This window comes from Myotis daubentonii, chromosome 4 (assembly GCF_963259705.1).
Source record: "Myotis daubentonii chromosome 4, mMyoDau2.1, whole genome shotgun sequence".
NCBI classification, from domain to species: domain Eukaryota; kingdom Metazoa; phylum Chordata; class Mammalia; order Chiroptera; family Vespertilionidae; genus Myotis; species Myotis daubentonii.
The window spans coordinates 74,624,282-74,647,647 of NC_081843.1; the positions used below are offsets into that span (position 1 = coordinate 74,624,282).

The following is a 23,366-nucleotide window of genomic DNA, read 5'->3' on the forward strand; positions in this document are numbered from 1 at the left end:
CCTTAGGCTGTTCAGTGACTGTTCAGTGACTTTATGTTAACAGTTGACACGTTTGAAGTCAGCTAAGATTTCACTAGTTACTGTACAGTTGTCACATCAAAGTAGATGGCATCTGTGTGATTTCATTTTTCATGATTAATGGTGTGGTGTAATAGAACCTATGTTTTTCAGCCATTTCTATCTAACTCTCTCATGTATATAGTAGAGATCCAGAGAAGTATCCAAATTAAGACACCTGAAAGGGTAGACTTCTTCAATGTAGTAGGCTTCAAATATTATGAGCATTCATTATATGAATAATTTTATGCTGATCACTTTGTTCCTGAAGCATTTATATAATAAAACATACCATTGATCATGAGCTGTCCTTCAGGATTAGCATGGCACTAAACTCCCACTTAATTATCTCAAGACTGAAAATGATACCAAACTATGTCAAAGAGTGCTATCAACAAGACATTTTGAGAACTGTCACTTTGTCAAATGAAATACAGGGGTACATGATTTGAGAGATCTAAATCATTAATGCCATTATGTTATGGAGATGACAGCATATGCTAGTGTGGTATTCGGCTACGGACTAGACCAGACCCTAGTATATGATGGCACAGAACAAAGCAGTAGGATTCACTAAAGGATAGTCTTGAACAGTGTGACTGACAGAGCTGTGAACTGATAGGTGTAGCTTTAGGAAAAATGCAAAAAAAAAAAAAAGTATCATTATAGTTATGTATTCAACAGTAATACCTATTTGCCAAAGATTTTGGCAGCAAGTCTGGTACTTGCACAGCGTCCTGGTCAATGTTAAATTTACAAACTAATGAAATTCAGTGCCCTCTTATACTGCCTAGTCTTCATCGAGACTATAAGACATAAATGTACTTCTTGATATAATAAGCTTATTGAATTATTTTGTTCCATCTATACCATCTTCTCTGTTATTGTTAACATTTAATGGCAAATCATATTTTTGAACAAGCCCTGGGATAGTTACAGTCTAGATTAGAGTGTGTCTGCTAAAATACTTCTATCTAATAAGATATATACAGAATAGCTACAGAGTAGCTAAATATAAAGCTACTGTATAGTATGACTGTACTTACACTGAAGACTTTTAGCAAGGTGATAATCAAAAGTGGATGGTTTTTATTTAAATACTAGAGGCCCGGTGCACGGATTCATGCACCAGTGGGGTCCCTTGGCCTGTCCTGCACCCTCTCGCAATCCTGGACCCCTCGGGGGATGTTGGACTGCCGGTTTCAGTCTGATCCCTGCAGGCCAGGCCGAGGAATCTCACCAGTGCACGAATCCATTCACTGGGCCTCTAGTATGCATATAAGATCTTTGGTTAATCTCTTCCTGCCTTCCCTCCTCCCCCTTCCCTTTGAGATTCATCAGTCTCTTCTATGTTTCCATGCCTGTGCATTGAGTGTCTTCCCCCAGTGGTCAGTGCACGTCATAGTTAAGGGTCAAACGGTCGTTTAGGCTTTTATATATATAAGTATAATATATGCATAAATATTTATACTAAGAAGGTATATATTTAATTTCTCCATTAGTCTTCTAATGTACAGCCAGACTTTGGAATCACAAAAAGAATAAAATTTTGTTATGGTCTTAAGTTTTATCATTGTTAGCTGAAAAACATTAGTGTTGTACGTATATTGGACTTACCATTTGTTCCTATAATGACAGTTGTCTTGGTTATTTTCTGAGTACAACAAATTAATTTCTTCCAGTTTTGCTTTAATTTGCATTTCTAAATTTTTGTATTTTGATTTTTTTTCCAGTGGAAATTTGAAACATTGTTTAAAATTTACTTTTTAATATCTAGATAAATATTCCATAGTTTTGAATGCATAATTTCTTAAAAGCACCCATAGTTCATTACAGTTGTTTCACACAGGACTAAATTTGTTTCCCTTTCACCTTCAATACCTATAAAGATAATATTGTAAAACATACATTCTCAGGATGAGATATGTTTCTGAAATGATATAACGTGTTCATTGAAATATATGCAGAATTAAGTATAAAAAAGAAAACTTTCAAGCAGAATAGTGAAATTACTTTGTAATTTGTTTTAATATTCTTAGTTTGAAAGTGCTCTAATAAACCATCATTAAATTCGACCATTTTGTCTAAACTACACGCATTATATAAGTTTTCAGTGTTTACTTTGCCTCTTTTTCACCTCCTCCGTGTATTCATGTCTAAATTACCTAATTTCCTAGAATCTCTTGAGCCTGAGGGATCCATTACTGTTTCAATGGGTATTGACTTCTGTGATTCCACTCAGACTGCCAGTTTCCAGTTATGGTAAGTTCAATTGTTTTTCTGTATTTTCTATTTCCTGTAAAGGATAGCAGATCAAAACTTGGCTTTCAACAGCTTTTTTTCTTTGAGAGACAAAACATTTAAACAAATGTGCCTTTCTTTGGCAATGGTTAGACTACCATGCAATAGTTGTATGAATTGTGTACAATGTATGTTTAGTATTTGTTATACAACTAGCCATTACAGTCTGCCATATGTGATTGAAATTCACAGTTTGTTGGTCAAAGTAAGAAGCTACTGCTAAATAATATTTTCACTTCTTCTAACTCTACAGTTTTGGAATATTCAGGAGAAAATTGATGAGGAAAATTCAGGAGAAATTTTTAAAAAACTTTAATATTACTGAATAGCCCAGAGAAGGTATCTTTTTAAACATCTAATATGTTATCTTAAACTCCTTAAGTGGAGAATTATTTATTCTGTCAGTACTTAAAACCCATACATTTTTCCCTTTTTACTTTAATTTACAAACTATTTTGATAAAATTTAAAAGAACACTTATGCAGTTGGCAAAGGTTTCAAACAGGTGAATATTATTCAAAAGAGCTTTTTCTAGGATTGAATTTTGTCATTGTTTTTATATGTGTTATACATTTCTAATGAAATCCAAAAACTATTAGCAAATTAGTACAGAGTTTATATTCATGCATCTTTAAGAATTATCTTTGAACTCTTTTGTATTTTCCTGGTCTAGGATATAATTTCTTATTTTGATTTGAGGTTGCTCTGTTTTTATTCTAAAAAGAATTGGGACATTTTATTTAAGTTTTAACTTGCTTAAAGCAGTATTTGTTACGATAAAAAATCTCCAAGTTTAGGAAATAGACATTTTAAAACAAGTTTATATTTAAATATAGTCAACCTTTCTATTTCATATGCCTCTTTATTTTTCCAGTAATTCAGACCTAATATTGTACCATTTATTGCTGAGAACCTGCAATGATGAATATAAGCAATGTAGCATAACACATTGATTTTATGCAGATCATCACCTTTATGTTTTGGGAGGTCTGCTATATTAGTGATATATAAAAACTGATTACTTTTCCCAACATTGTCTAGTAATTGTTTATTATTTTTCTATTAGACAACACAGATCAATATTACTGAGCACAAGACTATGAGTAACATCACTCTAAATAGATTTGCCTCCAGCGCCAGAGGTATATTCATTTTAATGATTTTGACAATGTGAGCCCAATGACAAAGCTCATGCACCAAGTTAGGGCAAAATTAAGAACTAAAATAATTCTTTTTTTCTTATCAAGTTACCTAAAGAACATTTTATATTTCTGTGTAATGAAGGTGGTTTTTTAAACTATGTTTTTATTACAAAGATTTCCTCTGTAGTCCTTTGGGTGAGATTTGCATTTTGTCTTTCACAATTAACTAAATACCTTTAAAGATAAATATGTAGGTAGTGTTTGATTCTTATCTTACATCGAAGAGTGTGTATATAAACAGTTTTTTCTCAATTTCTCTTAAACTAATTTTAGGAAAATGATGAATGTATTTTAAAAAGAAAATAGCCTTCGTTATATTAAGCATGTACATTAGTATGTTTTGCTGTTGTGAAGGTAAAAGTTAATTATGTACTTTAGATTTTATTAAGCACATAAGGATACAAGATCAAAAATTATTTTGTGTGTATGTTCCAAAAAGAACACTTTGTCTTGGATCAAATGTAATTGATCCTGAAGCAGTGTAATCACAATTACTCACTTTCTTAATTGGCCTGCCCAAAATCAGAAAATGGAAACCGATCGACAGTGTTTAAATCAATAGCTTCATAGTAGTGCTAGTGGGGGTAGGGAGATAGTGGTAATGAGTAGATCAATTAGTCTTAGATGCCAATCACTGACTGTGCCTTTTGCATAGTAAATAGCACTTTTTGCTTAGTGATGTGTGCTGTATTAGTCTTGGTTCAATAAAAAGTGGGGAAGGGGGGAGGCAAGAATGGCTAATATTGAATTTTTTTCTTGAAATACATAATACAAATCAATACATTAAATTATGGGTAATAAGAGCATATTTGATAAGAAACCTTCAGAAATTCTGAGAACATGGACTATAAGTCTTTCAGGTATACTTCTATTTATAAAAGAAACGGAACAAGAGTAAAATAATCCTACTTTGGCTTCCAGATTCATTCTAAATCTATAGTTATACGACACATATAGATAGGTAGGTAGATAGATAGATAGATGATAGATAAAATTATCATATGGAGCTATATAGTTATCCGGATACTTGATGTGTTAATGTCTCTTTGCTTTGCATTTTAAATGGTCATCAAATTAAATCCTTGATTAAATTTATTGAAATTGAAAATGTGTATAATATACAGAAATGTATCTCTCTAAAAGTAGATGCACTGCATAAACAGTTCTTATCTTTGTGATCAGCAGATATTAATGTATTAGCTAGTATGAAAATAATGTGGTTTGACTCAAGTTAGAGGGCTGAGCTCTAGCATCCACCCCTCTTTTTGCCCAAAATCTATGAAAAAGACAGAAAATTCAATTTTCAAAAGAGAATGAGCATTAAAGAAAGAAAACCATTAGCTGTCCAGAAATTGTGAAGAATTATTAGCACAATTTGAATTATTACAAGGCAAATGAGAGCCGATAAACAATAACAGAGAAAATAAAAACCATAGAGCCAACCCTCATGGGAGAAAAATTACTGCAATGGTAAGAACAAATCCGGCAGAATATAAAGCACAAAATGAACAAGTGAAAAGAAAAGTTAGGGTACAAAAGTCATTGGGAAATTAAAGAATTGCTTCCAACCTCCAGTTCTCCAACTTGACCCCTAGCAGCAGTAATATACACATTTAATTGCAAACATAAGAATTGTACTTCAAGGGAAGTGAACTGCTTGCCAGGAAGGGTGTTGGTGTGGATATGGGAGTCTAAAGGAACAGCAGGGTTTGAATTTGTGGGAAGGAGGCAGGGATGGTTTGAGAGGAGATGAAACTCAGTTGTAATAGAGTAATATTCTCAAACCCTCTACCACTAGGGTAAATCCAATATTACATCTGTTGATGAAGAGATAAGGTCATTGCCTACCCGCCTTCCAATTTATTGAGTCCATGCCACCAGTCATCTCATCTACTTAAGTCCAGTCAGCCCACCAGGAGAGAGGAGACCCATAGTGGTAATGCTCACTAACATGTGTAAGTGCTAGAAGAAATTGACAAAGCCATGATAATAGTAATTTTAATAACTCGTCAGAAAATGACAAATCAGAAGAAGATAGATATATAGATAGACATACAGGTACATATAGCTATATATACAAACACACAAAATTTCAATAATTTGGTTATCAAGCCTGATCTAACATAATTATTATGTTTCCAAATAATTCCTTGTTTTCTGAATACAGAAAATACATATTTTCTTAAAAGACAGAATGTACAAAAAAAAAGAGTGAGAGAAACTATGGGCTGATGTGATTTAAAAAAAAAAGAAGACACATAGGAAAGATTAGAAAAGAGAAAGGAGATAAAACAGATCTTCTAAATTACAAAATAATATTATGTACACTTCTATACCAATAAATTGGAATATTTAGATGAAATGGTTTCCTAGAAAAGTATAAATTATGAATAAAAAAGTTAAATGGTATCAGAACTTCAAAAAAGAAATAATCTCTACATTATTTAAACTTTTGTAGAACAAAGAAAAAGAAGGGAAGCATCCATGTCATTCTGTAAGGCTAGTATCACCCTGATTTTAAAACCCAAGGATAGCTCATAAATGTGCATGCCACTTGGGGTTGTAAACGCAAAAGACTTTGGGCCATACAACTTATCTCTCACTACATAAAATATCGGAAGCATTCTCTTTTAAGTCAGAAAAGCAAAACAAGGTTACCTACTCTCAACACTATTTCCCATTATAATGAAGTTCTACCCAATATGGAAAGACAAGTAAAAACAGTTAGAGCAGTGGTTCTCAACCTGTGGGTCGCGACCCCTTTGGGGGTCGAACGACCCTTTCACAGGTGTCGCCTACAACCATCGGAAAACACATATATAATTACATATTGTTTTTGTGATTAATCACTATGCTTTAATTATGTTCAATTTGTAACAATGAAAATACATCCTGCATATCAGATATTTACATTATGATTCATAACAGTAGCAAAATTAACAGTTATGAAATAGCAATGAAAATAATTTTATGGTTGGGGGTCACCACAACATGAGGAACTGTATTAAATGGTCGCAGCATTAGGAAGGTTGAGAACCACTGAGTTAAAGGTATAAATCCTAGAAAGACGGAGACAAAATTATCATTTTATTTAACATAATTATCAACCCAGAAATCATAATATCAACAGAAAATCTATTTTTAAGCTAATGAGTTTAGAAATGTGTATGTGATTATATGAAAATCTTTAACATTTCTATATAGTAGGAATAACCAGTTTTAAAACATGAATAAAATTATTTACAAGAACAACAAATTTAACCCAGTGGTCCTCTAACTTTTTAATTTTGTACATTTACACAATTTACATTAAAATCTTTCTTCTGTGTACTCCCTAGATGTATAAATGTATTTTTAAATTACATGTGTATATCTCTTACTGTGCTAACATGTGCATACTAAAATATGTACAGAAAAAAAAAACAGAACTTCAAAAGGAATGAGAAAAAATAGTAGGTTTTTTTCTCAATGGATTTTCTTTGCCAGAGCAGACCCTTGTGCTTTCCACTTTGGAGAACACTGGTTTTTCCAGCCATTTGAAGCTGAAGCTTTATATTTAACACTAAATTAGTTCACTATATGTATTTCATGTACATCTGTATATCTATCCATTTACTCTTTCATCCACCTTTACATATTACTCTTAGCCTCCCACTGCATTGGTCGTGGTCCCAGCCTCAGTGCTTCTGTCTTAACCACCCCTTCTCTATTGTTTTCAGAAGTTCCCTCCTCCATTCCAGGGCTGACCCGTTCACTTCCCCCTTGTGCTCTTAATCCCAACCTCCTCTCCTCCTCTTAACTCTTAAGACCTTGCTCTATACAGGGGTCCTCAAACTTTTTAAACAGGGGGCCAGTTCACTGCCCTTCAGACCGTTGGAGCGCCGGACTATAGTTTAAAAACAAACTATGAACAAATTCCTATGCACACTGCACATATCTTATTTTGAAGTAAAAAAAACCAAAACGGGAACAAATACAATATTTGTATTTGCATGTGGCCCGCGGGCCGTAGTTTGAGGACCCCAGCATCAGCTATGCCTTGTTTCTTCCTCCTTACTGGCTCTTTCCCCTCAGCCTTTGAACATGTTCAGGTTTCCTGAAGCATTCTTCTCTGCCTCTGCCGCAGGGAGCTTCTGCTGCTTTTGACTGCCAATGTCCCCATTTGCCCTTCAACTCCCTGAATCCCAATTTCCTCCTCCAACCTGTTCGGCCTTGCTAAGGTCAGCAGTTACTCTTGCTGCTTCTTATTCCTCCCTGTAGTATCTGACACATACCTTTTCTTCCTGTCCACTCTTTCCCAGTCTCTTCTGCAACTTGCACTTCTTCCATTTTTACTTAAATGCAGGTCTTCCCCAGGTTTCCTTACCCTTTTTCTTGGTATATCCCCTTTCCCTGTGTGACCTTAACTACTGATAAGGCTTCAGCTCTTCACTGTTTCACTCACGTTTCTTCCAGACTCGTGTATACTGCCCTTGCCTCCTTCCTGAGTATTAAGATGTATTTCCAGTGATCTGCTAAATATCTCTTCCTGAGTAACTCAGTGGTGCTCAAAATATAATGTGATATAATATAATATCTTAAAACAAATTAATTTTTGTTTAATCCCCCAAACCCTTCTTCTTCAGTAGTTGTCATCCTCCCAATGTTCACATTAGAAGGTTCAGAGTCTCTCTCCCATCCATCACCGGATCTGTCCCTTTAACTCTCAGATCCTCCCCTGTTCCCCATGCTCAGTGCTTCCCACCTAGGGAAACAGCCTTGTGTAGTGGAGTATGAATATATATGTATCAGACCTTGGAATAGAATAAGCCTGGGGCCAGGTCCCAGTGCTGACACTTACTAGCTATGTGATCTTGGACATATTGTTTAATTATCAATAAATTGGAGGTAACAGAAGCTACCTCTTAAAGTCATTGTTAGGATTTACTAAATAAAATGCACAGTCAATGCTAAAACAAACACACACACACACACACACACACACACACACACACACACACACACACCCCCTGCCTAGACTACTAAATTAGGTCCCTAACTGATCTACCTGCCTTGGGTTTCTCCTCTATTCCACCGTACACATTGCCACCAGAGTTTCTGAAATACAAATAGGATCATTTATTTTCCTATGTCAAAAGTCCCTGTTGCTTCAGGAAACACTGAAACAGCTTTGTCTTAAGTTATATGCGTAAAGAAGTCATACACTTTGTCATACAGATCAGGACACTAGAGAATGAAAGGTGTCATTAACTGAAAAGGACTCCAGGACAACCGTCATAAACTGGCGTGGGCAAACTGGGACTAATGGTTATGCTGTATAAGACATTCTTTACAGTGTGCCCAGCCTCATCTCTTGACACTCCACACTGCTCACCATTCCCAAAGCACAGGTTTAGAATGTCTAGAACAGTGGTCGACAAACTGCAGCTCGCGAGCCACATGCGGCTCTTTGGCCTCTTGAGTGTGGCTCTTCCACAAACTATCACGTGCGGGCACGCACGTACAGTGCAATTGAAACTTCGTGGCCTATGCGCAGAAGTCAGTTTTCGGAAAGGAGACGAAACAAGTATACAAGACAAGTGTGGATGGGAGAGTTGGAAGGGGTTGACCTCAGCGAACATACCTCAATCAGATTGAGGATGTTTTTAGCAAAGGCCAGCTTAGGAGTACCCTAATGAAGTTAATAACAATGTACCTACCTATATAGTTTAAGTTTAAAAATTTGGCTCTAAAAAGAAATTTCAGTTGTTGTACTGTTGATATTTGGCTCTGTTGACTAATGAGTTTGCCGACCACTGGTCTAGAACGCCCCTCTCCCTCCTCTCAGAAATAGACTACCTCCACTTCTTGCAGAATTAATCAGCCCCTCTTCCATGGACTGTAACCCTCCCCACATATCTCTAATGGAGCACTTACCATCCTGTTATAAACGCATCTCTCACTGGACTTGTGAACTTCAAGGGCCAATCGTTTGTCTTTAAATCCCATGTACTTGCATAGTACAGGGGATCGAGTTTGTAGTCAGTACATTTTATTGAGTTAATAAATAGGATTTATTGTTTTGCCTTGGGCAATCCACATGTGGATAATTAAAAACATTCTTTAATATTATTCTAGTCTTTACTCCATAAAAATAAAAGCCAGCTTACAAAAATAAAATATGTAATAGCATAAAATAAAAATGGATATCTTTCTTTTTTCATATTATATTATGTGTCCCTACCCCACTTGTAATAAAGTGTTTCTTAACCAATGTTCAGTATTTCTTATCCGCAATCCCCACCTCCCTGGCCACTTCCCCACTGGCCCAGTTCTAACACACGTGTAGAAGTCCTTCTGCAGGGCTCTCCTGACACGAAGGAAGAGATTTGGTTGGCTCAGTTATTCACTACTCTTCCATCATCATCTTCCTTCTTCGGTGGAATGTGAAAGTGGTCCCTGGGGATGCAGCTGCATGGCAACCATGAGGATAAGAGCCAGCACACTAGGGATGGTGGGGATGAAAGCCAGAGAAACCTGGGTTCCTAGCATCATCTTTAAGCCATTAAACCAGCCTTTGGTTGGTAACTCCAGCACCTGTTCAGTACTAAACAGTAAGCTCCTATTTCCCAAGAAATTTAGTTGGATTCTCTGCTTATTTGCAGCCAAACACATTCTAACTGATACACTCATCAACCTACCTTTAAACATGTAACTTAAAATATTTTTAAAGTAGTGTTAGTCATTTTTGTAGAGAATAGTGTCAAGATTTAAATGAATACATGCACTCAGTGTTGGTTTTTCTAGCTCCGTGGTTCTCAACTGCCGGGAGCCGGTCCATCCTTGCTGTTTCAAGGGAACTGGCACATATGGCATACTGTTCTTAATATGTTTGCTCACCTTCTTGGCACTATGTGTTTTAACCAAGGTCACCTCTCTGAGAAAGGTTGTTTCCCCAGGTAAGGATTTTCCCCCGAAGTTAGGGAGGCAATAAAACCCCTTAACTAAGTGCCAGGCGAGTAGTTAATCACTTTAACTACAAACAATCATGCTTAAGCTACATAATCTTTACTCCCTGGAATGGAGATAAGAAACGCCCTAACCTTTGGAATAGAGATTGATAGGATTGAATCAACTGGTATAAATACAGATATAACAAGACAACAGGAGACAGAACTTAGAAGACAGAACCATGGACACAGAACCTAGACACAGAACCTACACAGAACCTAGAGACAGAACATGGCAAAAGATCCTGGACAGAAACTGGCCACAGAACCTAGAGACAGAACATGGCAAAAGATCCTGGACTGAAACTGGCCACAGAACCTAGAGACAGAACCTAGTGAGAGAACCTGGCTGAAGAACCTGGCTACAGAACCTGGATAGAACATGGCAAGAGAACCTGACTAGAACCTGGTGACTGAACCTGGCTGGAGAATCTAGCGAGGGAACATGGCTACAGAACCTGGCTGGAGAACCTGGAGAACCTAGCAAGAGAAGATGGACACAGAACCTGGCTGGAGATCCTAACCAGAACTTCGCTGGAGATTCTGACCAGAACTTGGCTAGAGATCCTGGCTAGGCTGCTGATGAACTGAACGCTGCCTCTGTGTCATTCCTTCTTCGCCGACTCCGTTCACACCTTTGGGGACCCCTGGACCTGCTGGGGTTGGACCTCAGCACTCAACCTTCCTAATGCCATGACCCTTTAATACAGTTCCTCATGTTGTGGTGACCCCCAACCATAAAATTATTTTCGTTGCTACTTCGTAACTGTAACTCTGCTACTGTTATGAATCGTAATGTAAATATCTGATATGCAGGATCTGTTTTCATTGTTCGCGACCCACAGGTTGAAAACTGCTGCTCTAGCTGATACAAAGAGAACGTTGCCTTTACTTAATTCTTCATATCCTGTATCCTATCTAATAAAAGAGTAATAAGCAAATTGACCATCACTCCAACACACATTTTATTGCCCTCCTGTAGAGGAGGGCAATTGGGGGTGACCAGCCCTGCGGGGGAGGACAGTTAGGGGTGACCGGGCCAACAGGGGAGGGCAGTTAGGGGCGATCAGGCTGGCAGGGGAGGGCAGTTAGGGGCAGTCTGGCTGGCAGGGGAGCAGTTTGGCGTCGATCAGGCTGGCAGGGGAGTGGTTAGGGGGCGATCAGGCTGGCAGGCAGAAGTGGTTAGGGACAATCAGGCAGGCAGGCGAGTGGTTGGGAGCCAGCAGTCCAGGATTGTGAGAGGGATGTCCCAGATTGGAGAGGGTGCAGGCTGGGCTGAGGGACACACACACACCCCCACCCCCTCCGTGCACGAATTTCGTGAACTAGGCCTCTAGTTTGGAAATAATAACTGTCACCACATGTTCATCAATAATGTCAGTAAATCACACTACTAGAAAACAAGGGTTTTTGTTTCAGGAAAGCAAGTTTGCAGATGAGGGATTATTTTCTTAGCACAGATGTAAGTATGGTCACTCCACTTTATTTATTAAAGACTAATCTAACACTTTAAAATAGAAATCTTAACCATTTAAAATAAAAACACTCCATTTTCTGTACTGTAAGCACACAAAATAAAGATAAAACATTACTTCTCTACTCTGTGAGCTGCATGAGTGTTCCTCTGGTAATACAGCATACCCTTTCTGCCTACCCATTGTTTTTTTTAAGGTTCTATGTCAAGTGGTATATTTACTATAACTGCATAATTTTGAAGAAAAAAAAAATGTTTTCCAATTGAGGTAAGAGATGTATTTCTCTGTAAATAGTGTTAAGAAATTTTTCAAGCCTTTTTAGCTGTGTTATTTAAGCCAAGAATATCTTAATATTTTATGTATGCTGGCATATGCTTTAATGTATCCATTTAACCACATAGTATTAAGAATGTTTAGTTACTAAGCATTTAGTCAGCTTTTATGTGTTTTTTCCTTAGTACCAAGGATGATTGCTTCAATGTTAATATTCAGCCACCTGTTGGAGAACTGCTTTTACCTGTGGCCATGTCAGAGAAAGATTTTAAGAAAGAGCAAGGTGAGAGGTTACTATAGTTTACTAGGAACTGACATCCCAAATAATATGTGCTCCTTCTTCTGGCCAGTCTCTAAAATAAATTACCATATATACACAGCTGTTAACAGATGTCAGTGCACAGTTTTCCAATTTTTGCTAATGCTTTGCTTTTATAAAATAATCTTAAAAGTATATATCTGTCTACATTTCCGACATAGATGAAAATTGATTAGTATGTATTTAAAATAAAAAAATGATTCATAATTAACTTTTCAATTCTGGGAGTTATGGTTTGTCAACCTAATAATGTAGTCATGTATTTTTGTATTAATGAAATGTCAGAAGTTTGGGACTTACCAAAGTTCTATCACTATAAATGTTATATTTCTGTTTTTTCTTTCACTGTCTTTCATGTCCTACTAATCTGTTTTCCCCTGCACACAGAGTACCTTACCCTTTGAAGTGAAGTCCTAATTATAGCATTAAATTACCTTCATTTTCTTTTGACCTAATTCTATGCCAAAGAAATGCTGTGTTGTCAAACTGTACAAACTGTGTTGTCAAACATTTTAAAAGGTGCACCTAAAAGGTATTTTCAGTAGAATGGAAGTATAATATCTTGTGCTTGCCCCAGAGTCAAGCATACCCTCTAGTAAAAAAAAAATTTTCATACATGAATAAGGGAAAATAACTGTCTAAATTGAAGTGTTTAATTAAGAATAGCATCTATAAAATGGGCTTATTTAAATGATGCAGTCAGCAGTTTGTAAAAGTGTCTGGAGGGGTGATCAGACCAAGGTCCCTTCATCTTGAGGTCACGAATTTGTGTTTGTCAAGCTTCCAGAAAGCAGTAGGCACACACCAATGTCTGCACCTGAGGAGAAGAGCCTGCTGCCTGGCGGGCTGGCATGGCAGTGCCCAAGACACAGTCTCAAAAAGGCCTGTTGTAGACTCTCACAAAGAAATTCTCACACAAGACTGTAAATGAATAGTAATCTTTCTCCTGCCTTATTTTTAAGTGATAAAAAAGTGGGAAATTGATTATTGCTATAGAAGAAAGTCATCTTTGTAGTTTTGTTTTTCTATTGACAAATTGAATTGATTCTTACATTTGCTATTCTTATCCTTTGCTGGCTAAAGCCTGCCTCTCTGCTTTACACCTGCTCAGCAAACCAAGGTGAGTGGCACCCGAGTGACTGAATAAGGCTTGGGCACCTTTATTGTTAAGGGGATGTTCCTTTTCTTAGAAAAGTGCAGCTGAAGTATATCTAAAGCAGCAGATTATCTTATGCCCTTTCTCTCCCTCAGCTTTGATATTTCGATCAAATTTTTTGTGCTCTGCTGTGACTGAGGGATTTTCCCCTGACTAGCCATACAGAACCATAAATGTGTAAGAGAGGTGCGTTTGGAGAGCAGCTGCAGTCCTCGATGGAGTTGTTGCCAAAATTCCTTTTTCTCCTGCCATTTTACTTCTGTGGTTGTTGATTATTTGTCTGAATAAATCTGGCAGCTGTTTGCTATGTTTAATAGAGCAGAAAGGCTACTCTGAATAAAGCTATTTGAAAATTTGTTTATATGAAGTATTTGTAAATCCTTGCAAGTCTCTTGGCATTTCTGTATCATTCTTCCTGTCTTCCTGAATTCATTCTTTGATACGGGACTTGATGCTGGCAAATTTACCACAGGTTTGAAGAGTATTTTCAATAGCATCTTTTTAGTTATAAATTTCAGCTGATTTGGTAATAGAGGTCTCAATTTTCAACTTTACACATGTATCTGTTTGCTAATCAAGGAAGAGGTTAGCTTATTTCATAAGTTACCTAGAAATGACTCAGTAATTAAAAATATTAAATCAGAATAAAAGTCAGTATTCTTAATTTTTATTACAGCGAACTTCTGGAAGGCAAAATGCCACTAAAGTTAAGAACTGTCTGTGTGTGTCATTATTATGCTAGTTTTAATATATATATTTCTACTTTAAAGAAAATAAATTTCTTAATATCTCATTTCACAAGACATATATCTTAAGACTAAAGAAATGCATTAAATGTATTATTTTGGATTTAGCTGAAAAATATAAATAAAAAATGAGAAATTTTATATTAAAGATGTACATAATTAAAATGTGTGTATAATAAATAAGAATCCTTGTAAGAGATTATACATATTATATTAACATTTTTTAAATGAAAAAGTTTTGTTTCTAGTATACAGCCTGATCTGTCACTTTTTCTTGATTGTTGCATTTAAATTTTCATGGCTAAAGATGAATGTTTATAACGTTGATAGTCAAAGTGCTAAATGAAAGATTGGCTTATCCTGCATATTAATATTATTCATATTCATAACATTCATATTACGAGCCTTAACCAGAGCATGATTTTTTCATAGCTTTCTTTGAGTTTTGAGTCTTGCACAGTGAGTTAATGATCTAGCTGTGGAATGATTTCAGTGCTATAAATAACATGAGATCTCTCTTTTACTTAAAAAAATTTTAATTTAGTGTCATGGGGCAGTCTTAATTTAAGAGACCTAAGCCAATTGCTTATTTCAAACTGCTCTCTATTATTCATTTTTTTCTTATGAATTAAATTGGAAATCTAAAACTTAGGAAAAAATTTTATTATTTGGTTTGCTAAAATTTTAGCAGTTAATTACAACTGATTAACCTAAGTTAAGTGCTGTCCACTGCCTCACCAAAATTTAGATAAATTCTAATGAAGCAACAAATTCTATAGTTGGACAATTTTTAAATATTTTCCAGTAACTTTACCTTTATTATGTATGAGCAGGCTATCTGTGTAAAGTCGTTTTCATAGGAGAAACTTTTAATGATACCTTGGCATTTTCTTTCTTGTTAATTTGAGAATACCTGATATATTTTCATTTAGAAAAATCTGTGGTATAAGAAATCTAGAATGTTTACTTAATTTTATTATGATTTATGTCTCCATCTTACGGGTTCCTAGCTAGCAAGATGCTAATTCTTTAAATGGTCAGACATTTACTATTTTCTGGCCCTTAACTACCACAAGCAATCATATTTGATGCCCCTTAATTAGAGCCCCTTTTTCCTTTCCAGGTTCCTTTCCACCTCAGCAATCGAGACAATGCATTTGCTTACCATGCTGCTCTGCTAAGTGTTCTTTTGCATGTAAATTAATCTTGATTCAGTTTACACTGTCATGCTGAGTGGTACAAATTGCCTATAACAATAAAACAGCATGAGTTAAAAATAAAGGAGGGTGGGAAGGCAGATTGAATGTGTGCCTTACTTGATAGGATGTTACTTTGCTTTATGCCAATACATTAGCTGACGATAATGAATCTTCTGTTCTGAAAAGCATGGTTTAGTTGATTTTTTTAATTTTACTTCAATGGAGCAGTACCTTGTCTTTTATAGACCAAGTTAGACAAACCATTAATGACAAGAGTGTTAAGGTTAAATATGAAGCAATGCATTCACTTCTCTGAGTGCTATCCATCTTTCCATTTACAGGAGCTTGACAAAAGTACTGGCTTTGTACAACATTTCCTTTAATTACATGCTGCGGGAAACAGGCTTTTAACATAAACATAGTTGCATTCATTTATTCAGCAGTTGCTCTTCAATAGAGCTTAATGGAGAAGGTTTAAATCCTAAATGAGTACACACATCTCTCAGCAGTGTTATGTCAGCAGCCACTGTGCTTTGCTTAAAAGCAGTGTTTGACTGCTTGTGTAGTTTTTAAAGCTTTTGCCTAATGTTGAAGTTAAACAATCTAAGACAGAACACAGTGTCCTGGGTTTGAAAGTGGTTAGTAAAAACTGTTCTTTGTTTAAAGCTAGATAGGTCTTTTTACAGTGTTAGGCTTTAGTGTCTTCATACTACTAATTACAGGGATTTTAAAAATTGGGGGGTTGCATTTGCAATAAATAACTACATGGCTCTGAAGGTGCAGGGTCTTTTGAAAACATGCAATCAAATTTTGCAATTTTCATGCATTTTGTAAACTATTGTACATATATTATACATCTCAGAAGATTATCATTTTTAGTAGATATCATTGGGTGTCCGTGACTTATATCACAGATCCAGATTATTTGTTTATTTTAACCTAAATTTCATTATTTGTTCCAAGTGGTATGTTATTGAATTTGTTCACTGAACATTTTTACATGAGATTTTGATATTAATGGCATGTCTTGTATTAAGTCTGTATGGTTTTGTTCATGATTTTGCTTAACTTAATTTCTTCTTTAAATACTATTTGAAATGTCTCTGGGATTTAAAGTTTTCCATTCACATTTTTCCTTTGTTTTCAGTGTTTTGCTTCAGAAATTTCAATTGGTGTTTTGTCAGCAACTGTAGTACCATTCACTAAGCAAATACTAAGTGTAGCTTAGCTACGTATACTAGTACATTTTTTCGAACCTGTTGAGGGACTTTCAGTCATGTTGAGATAACTTTGACCCATCACATTGAGGCCATGCATCAGGTAATGCTGCTGGTTATTTCAGAATCACTTTGATTTGTTCTCAAGCAGCATTTGGCAAGAGAGATGTTTACATGAAAATGAGAGGGAAAATTCTTTAAAAGTAGAAGCTTAATAGTTTACATCAGCCAAATTAATTCACTACATTTTAAAGGTACTGAAATTGAAATTTCATTTTTGTGATTCTAAGTTTTTATCATATAGTATTTAAAATCATATTTATTAAGAGTGATGTTTGTATTTTTACACATTTTCCTACACAACAGATTTTTAAAATTTTGAAACAGTTGCAGTTCATTTTAATTTTATGGGAATTGTCTTGTAAATTACATCCTGATGGGTTTTGTTTTGGTTTTTTTTGAAAAGAAGTTTACATTTTGGCTATGAGCATTAAATTGTTTTAATATAATTTTCATAAAATTAGTTACAGGGGCCTTCTTTTGCTCTTACAGGAATGCTGACAGGAATGAATGAAACTTCTACTGTAATCATCCTTGCACCACAGAACTTCACTTCCTCTATGATCCTTCAGAAGATTGTCAATGTGGCCAACGTCGGTGTAGTGCCTTCTGGCCAGGATAATATTCACAGGTAGGTGCACCAACACAAGTTGAGGGGATAAGTTGTGTACATGTATAAATATATAATTTTCAATTCATAATTTTTCTTGAAAATAACCCCTAACTATATACATGCCCCCCCCCCTTTTTTCTGATGATATATTTGATTGATTGATTTGGGGTAAGGTTCTCTTTGTATTTCATACAATCCTTAGCACATTGGCATGTAGTACTCTTCTGAAAGATACAGATAGTGTGCCTGCATTTTATAATAGCTGGGTGGTTTGCAAAGGTACCTTTTGAGATATGGTTGAGAATTTATTTTATTTCCCCAGATTCAGTGGATTTCTAGGAAACACTGTTTTACAAAGCAGTGGAATTGGCCTTTTTTACTTGAAAGAGAAGCTTGGGTACTACATACAGATTTCCTTTTGATAGCAGTCCTCTATGGCTGCTTCCAGGATTGAGGAGTGGCTAGAAAACCAGTATAGGGCCAAATGCAGCTTCTGTTTCTTAGCCCAAGAATATCTTCACCACCAACCATAGAAAGCATGAGATCCAAGTCACTTGTCCTTAAAGGTAGCAGTAAATGTGATCAATCAATGTAATTGCCCTCTTTGTGTTCTTATGAGTGCCTGTGGCTTGAAATGAAAGTTAAGATAACCCCTTGTTACTTAGTTCTTTGTGAGCTTACGGGAATTCATTGCACACCATCTGTAATTTCTCTGCCATTCCTCTGCAATGTCATACGTATGCTATTTTATTTATGTATATTAAATTTAAAATTAAAGGGAATGCCTTCTGACCTTAAAAAAATTGAATTAACATAGGGGTAAAGAGGTCCCATATAGAGAGTACTACAGATGATCGGGTTTTAGACTGAGCTCTGCCATTATTGGGCTTGGTAATCTTGTGCAAGTTATAACTGCTCCTTGTGGACTTTAATCTCCTCATCTGTTTGGAAATGGTGGCAAGCAAAAGACTGGTGATTGGAATGAAATTCTATGGTATCTATGAAGGAACACTGGACTTGACAAGAGCTGAGTTCAAGTCTTGATCTGCCATTATCCAGAGTTACCTAATTTCATCTACTAATCATGACAGAATGAAAACTGCATGTGCTAATCAAAAAACCCCACACAAATCTACTTTGTACTTCTGGGGTTTTTTTAAATTTCCTTTTTCTTTTTTTTTGAGAGGAGGGTCCTTAAGTTGCTCAAAAGATCTGATGCTTCCATTTCTTAATTTATGATAAGCCCTATCTTTCCCACAGGGCTGGGACAAAGTAATAAAACTAATCTGAGGTAATCATACTGGTGCTACCAAGCAGATACAATTTATCTGTCAGTTAATGTTGTTCAAGAGGGGAAACATGAATAGAAGCCTTTTCAGTGAAAATATTTTGGTTCTGAATTTTCCTGTTTTAATTCTTTTCCACCTTAAATACTTCCTCTCCTGGATGATTTTCTCTAGCAGAAGTTGTTCTGTTTAATTTATGGATCCTTATTAAAATTACTAAAACATCAAATGTCATATCAACTGTAATTTTTAGCTTATGCGGTATCAAATTTTACCTGACACATCTGGTATCCCATAATACTTCAGACCCGTTTTAATATGTCCTATCATAATGTACAAAAAGACACAGGGTAACCCTTACTTACTTTGGAACCTCTAATTTAGTTTTTGTTTTGTTTTGTATGTGTGTTTGTAAGTTTTCCGAAAGCAGTGGCAGCTTTCCAGATTTATGTTTCTTAAAGGAAAATAGCCACATTACCTTCTCAAAAGCAACTAATATGAAAGCCATCTTCTTGTTGAGAAATGGACTGAGAAAGACACTGAGAAACAGACTGAGAAAGACACTTTTATAATTCTTATTAAAGGATAGTTTGCCTGTGACTTGTCTTGGTGGTTTGGAACTTAATGCCTTCTCAGAACATTAAATTATAGTCAATTCTCAATTATCCATACTAATGCAGGAGAGGCACATAACCGAGAACCATTTATATTTGGCTTTGGAATGCAGAGATTGCACTCAAACAATGTTCTTGGTCCTTGCAAACATCCGCAGTGTCAACCCTTTTCTAATCCAGCCCTATCATCAGCAGCCTGGGTTTGGCTCTGTAACTTGGGGGAGGAGCTCAAGTTAACTGCAGAGTCAAAAGTGAATAAAATGCATATATCTAATTAAGAATAGGCTGTGCAGTCCTAACTTGCCTCACAAGTCTCATCAGACTTAATTGAAAATGCTTTTATAGTTAAACTATAGTTAGCATAATATTCTAAATTTCGCCGAAACCGGTTTGGCTCAGTGGATAGAGCGTCGGCCTGCGGACTGAAGGGTCCCGGGTTCGATTCCGGTCAGGGGCGTGTGCCTGGGTTGCGGGCACATCCCCAGTGGGAGATGTGCAGGAGGCAGCTGATCGATGTTTCTCTCTCATTGATGTTTCTATCTCTCTCCCTTCCTCTCTGTGAAAAATCAATAAAAATATATTAAAAAAATATTCTAAATTTCAGTAAGTTTCCAGGTAATAAACATATAGACTGATTTGTATTTTTCACACAGAAATAGATAAAAATTATTAGCTTGCATATTTAACATTTTTCTATTTTTATACTCAGTAATAATTAAAAATTGTCAATAAAATCTGTACCAATGTCTTTCTTAATTGCATTTAAAATGAAATAAGTTACTGTTTATATTATGACAAAAATTTACATTTTGTCACTTTATTGAATTAATGTTTTTAACAGTAATGTTCAGTATTCTATTACCTTGCGAGATTAATGCCTTTATATATCTAAATAAGTTATATATTATTTAATTGTTAATAATAAAATTTAAATCCCTATAAGATTTCTGAGTGCCTCCTTAATTCTTCTGTGATGGTTGTTTTCTTGAGTGTATGAAGAGTAGGACCAAAGCCATTCCCGTAGTTATTAATGGTAATCCATTTAACATTTAAAAAACGAGTATAAAAAGCATTCTGACTATTAGTGTGTAAGATATTAAAACTTCAGTTCAACGGATTATTTTTGACTGGCCTTTGTTCTAATTTTTCAGGATCTTTTATTTCTGAGAGAACTTTTTAATAAACATTCTTTTTGACCATTTGATGAATACGATCCCGTTGTCTAGTTTTAGAGTAATTTATTCTTATACTACTCTTCAAAATATGAATATTTTTACATTAAATACCAAGTAAAAATACATAATATAAGAATTAGCTAAGAAAAAGTGAATCTTCATTAATATACAGGAGTATGTAATAGTATAAAGCAGAAATTTGAATTGAATACGTAATAGAAAATGGCTACTAACACATCAACATTAATGGTCTCCATTTTAAAAAGTCAATTAAAGGAGCACAAGTTTTATGGAAGGCAGCTATGCTCACCACTATACCACCAACGCCAACAAAGGAGCACAAGTTTTATGGAATTCACTTCCAAACCAGAAGCATTTCCTATTAGTTAACCACTTTTAAAGATGAATTGAAAAAGCATATCTGCTGTTAGATTATATGACATTTAGTTTTCATTTTCTAAGTTATTAATAATATAACAAAGCTAACCAGTATACCATTGAAAAGCTTAACTTTGTCTTCATTTCTGTAGTACTGACTTGCTGATTGAAAAAGCTGCTCTTTGAGAACAAAATTATCTTATTGGGGTCTACAGAGTTATGGTCCTTATGCCAATTTGCTGTTTTCCAAATTACAGTTACCACATGATAAGGGTAATACAGAAATGAGAATTTAGAAATCATCAAAAAGCATTTAATAGGCAGCTGAATGTCTTAATGTCTTGTGTTAGATATTTGTGTTAAAATATATGTGATACTCTTCATTATAAAATTCTTAAGATGTATAACTTAAGACAATACTAATAAACTCCTATGTAAATAAAACATTCAAGAGGCAGAATGAGCAGTGATAAACTAGTATATGAATGGACACAAGATTTAATGTGTTTTAAAAAGAAGAGATAATTAGAGAGACTAGCAGTGGGAACCTTGGGTTCATCCAGGGCCAGGGAAAAATTCGGTGCTCCTCTGAGAAGGAAATCAAGTGAGGGTTGACGAAGGAGGCTTGTATTCAACAAGGTAGAAACCAGGATGCATTTGCTTTTACTCTGTTGCTTATCCTCTGACAAAGGTACCAACGCAGTGACCAAAAAGTGGAAAGCTAAAAATCCATAGCTCTAAGGTTTTTTGGTCCCAAAAAATCATTTGGGAGTTTATGTAAAATTCAGGTTCCTGAAACCCACACCCAAAAACTGAGATTTAATACACCTGGTTCAGGGCCCCAGAATCTGCATTTTAGCTATCACTCCAAGAAGTTATACAGCAAGTGTTCCAGACTCCATAGTGTGAAGCTGCTCTGAGTTATCAAGAGTTAATGATAGCCACATGACTCATTTTAAGATATATTTTTCCTATGTTTATGTATTTACTTTTTACAGATTAGTCATTATGGGGTACCAATAGGCAAGATGTTTGATTTAGGTTTTTCTTATATCTGTCCACTGTCCTCCAGCAAGAGAGTATATTGTTATGGTCATAATACCCATGAAAACAGTCTTAGACCATAAGTAAGCGCTTGTCTTTCAGCAGTCTCCACTATTTTACATTTTAACCCAGTTTCGTGAATTGTGACATTCATATACTCTAGTGTTTAAAAGGGTTGTCATGCCACCTACTCATTTGGCCCTTTTGTGAACAACAAATTGACCCTATAGGAGGAAAATGTGATATTTGAGTGAAAACAGAAAGCCTTGTCTCTGTTGACTCTATTTTACTTCAACAGCTTTCATCATTAACTTGTATTCAGTACTTATATCCCTTTTCCTCCCTATATATCTGAAGCTCTGGTTTAGATTTTGTCTACCCCGTCACTTTTTTAATTTGCAGATTTTGAACATGTACAACTTGTGAGTAATTACAATCTTCGTAGAATAAAAATGTTTTACTACTGTTACATCCTTAACTATTAGGAAAGTCTGGTGCTATGAATAGAACAGTGTATCCATGGCAACGTGGCAGTCAACTTTTTAATTTATCAGCACATTTAAAGACAGTTTATTTGTTTGAGGTTTAAAATAAAAATCTTTTTGTTTAATTGAGGCACATGTAAAGAGCAACTTGTTTCATTTCCAGGCTTTAAACTCATTCAGTAAATCACTGTTATCATATACATGTTTAATGGTTACCAAAAAGGGGAATACTTGTTTCCACCCTAAAATAGCTATATTGTATAACTCCCTCATTCAGTATTTGTTGAAGAACTTTGTGAGAGATTTTGCTAGTGCTAGGATTACAAATACGAAGTAGTCACTTCTTGGTGGGGTCTTTGATATTTCCATTTCTTCTGTTTTTAGGTTGATCAACCTTTGTGTTACTGTCTTTGTTAGTTTTATTTCTTTCTCCCTAGAAACTATGGACTATTTGAATCCTGGGTAATTTTGAAGGACCAGTAATATTTAATGTCTTGGTGCCCTAATTTTAAAAGCTCTGATACTATAGTCACCATACATAATCTGTCGTAAAACAGAATTTTGTATAAACAGTTGTTAATATAAAGGTACCAGGCTTTTCAGTCTTTTCTACAATATGACAGATTTGGGATCTCAAAACAGGACTACAGATTTGTGGAACCTCTTTAGAAGCCAGTTCCTTCGCAGGCTGGCGCTGTCCACTAGAGGACAGCACTGCTTTTCATCTGACTGCCCTGGGCGCCGCAGCTCTGAGCAGCATGTCATTGAAAAACAAAT

The 23,366-nt window shown here is 35.5% G+C and overlaps 1 protein-coding gene across 7 annotated transcripts in view; it reads left to right on the forward strand.

Annotated features, from left to right (window-relative positions):
- Positions 1 to 23,366, forward strand: part of AP3B1 (adaptor related protein complex 3 subunit beta 1) — a 208,541-nt gene that overhangs the window by 179,144 nt on the left and 6,031 nt on the right. For all 7 annotated transcript variants that reach the window (XM_059694255.1, XM_059694261.1, XM_059694257.1 and 4 more), the window contains 3 exons: positions 2,235 to 2,319; positions 12,483 to 12,580; positions 17,487 to 17,625. In XM_059694255.1, the coding sequence (XP_059550238.1) occupies positions 2,235 to 2,319; positions 12,483 to 12,580; positions 17,487 to 17,625 (322 nt within the window). The remainder of the gene's footprint in view (positions 1 to 2,234; positions 2,320 to 12,482; positions 12,581 to 17,486; positions 17,626 to 23,366) is intronic.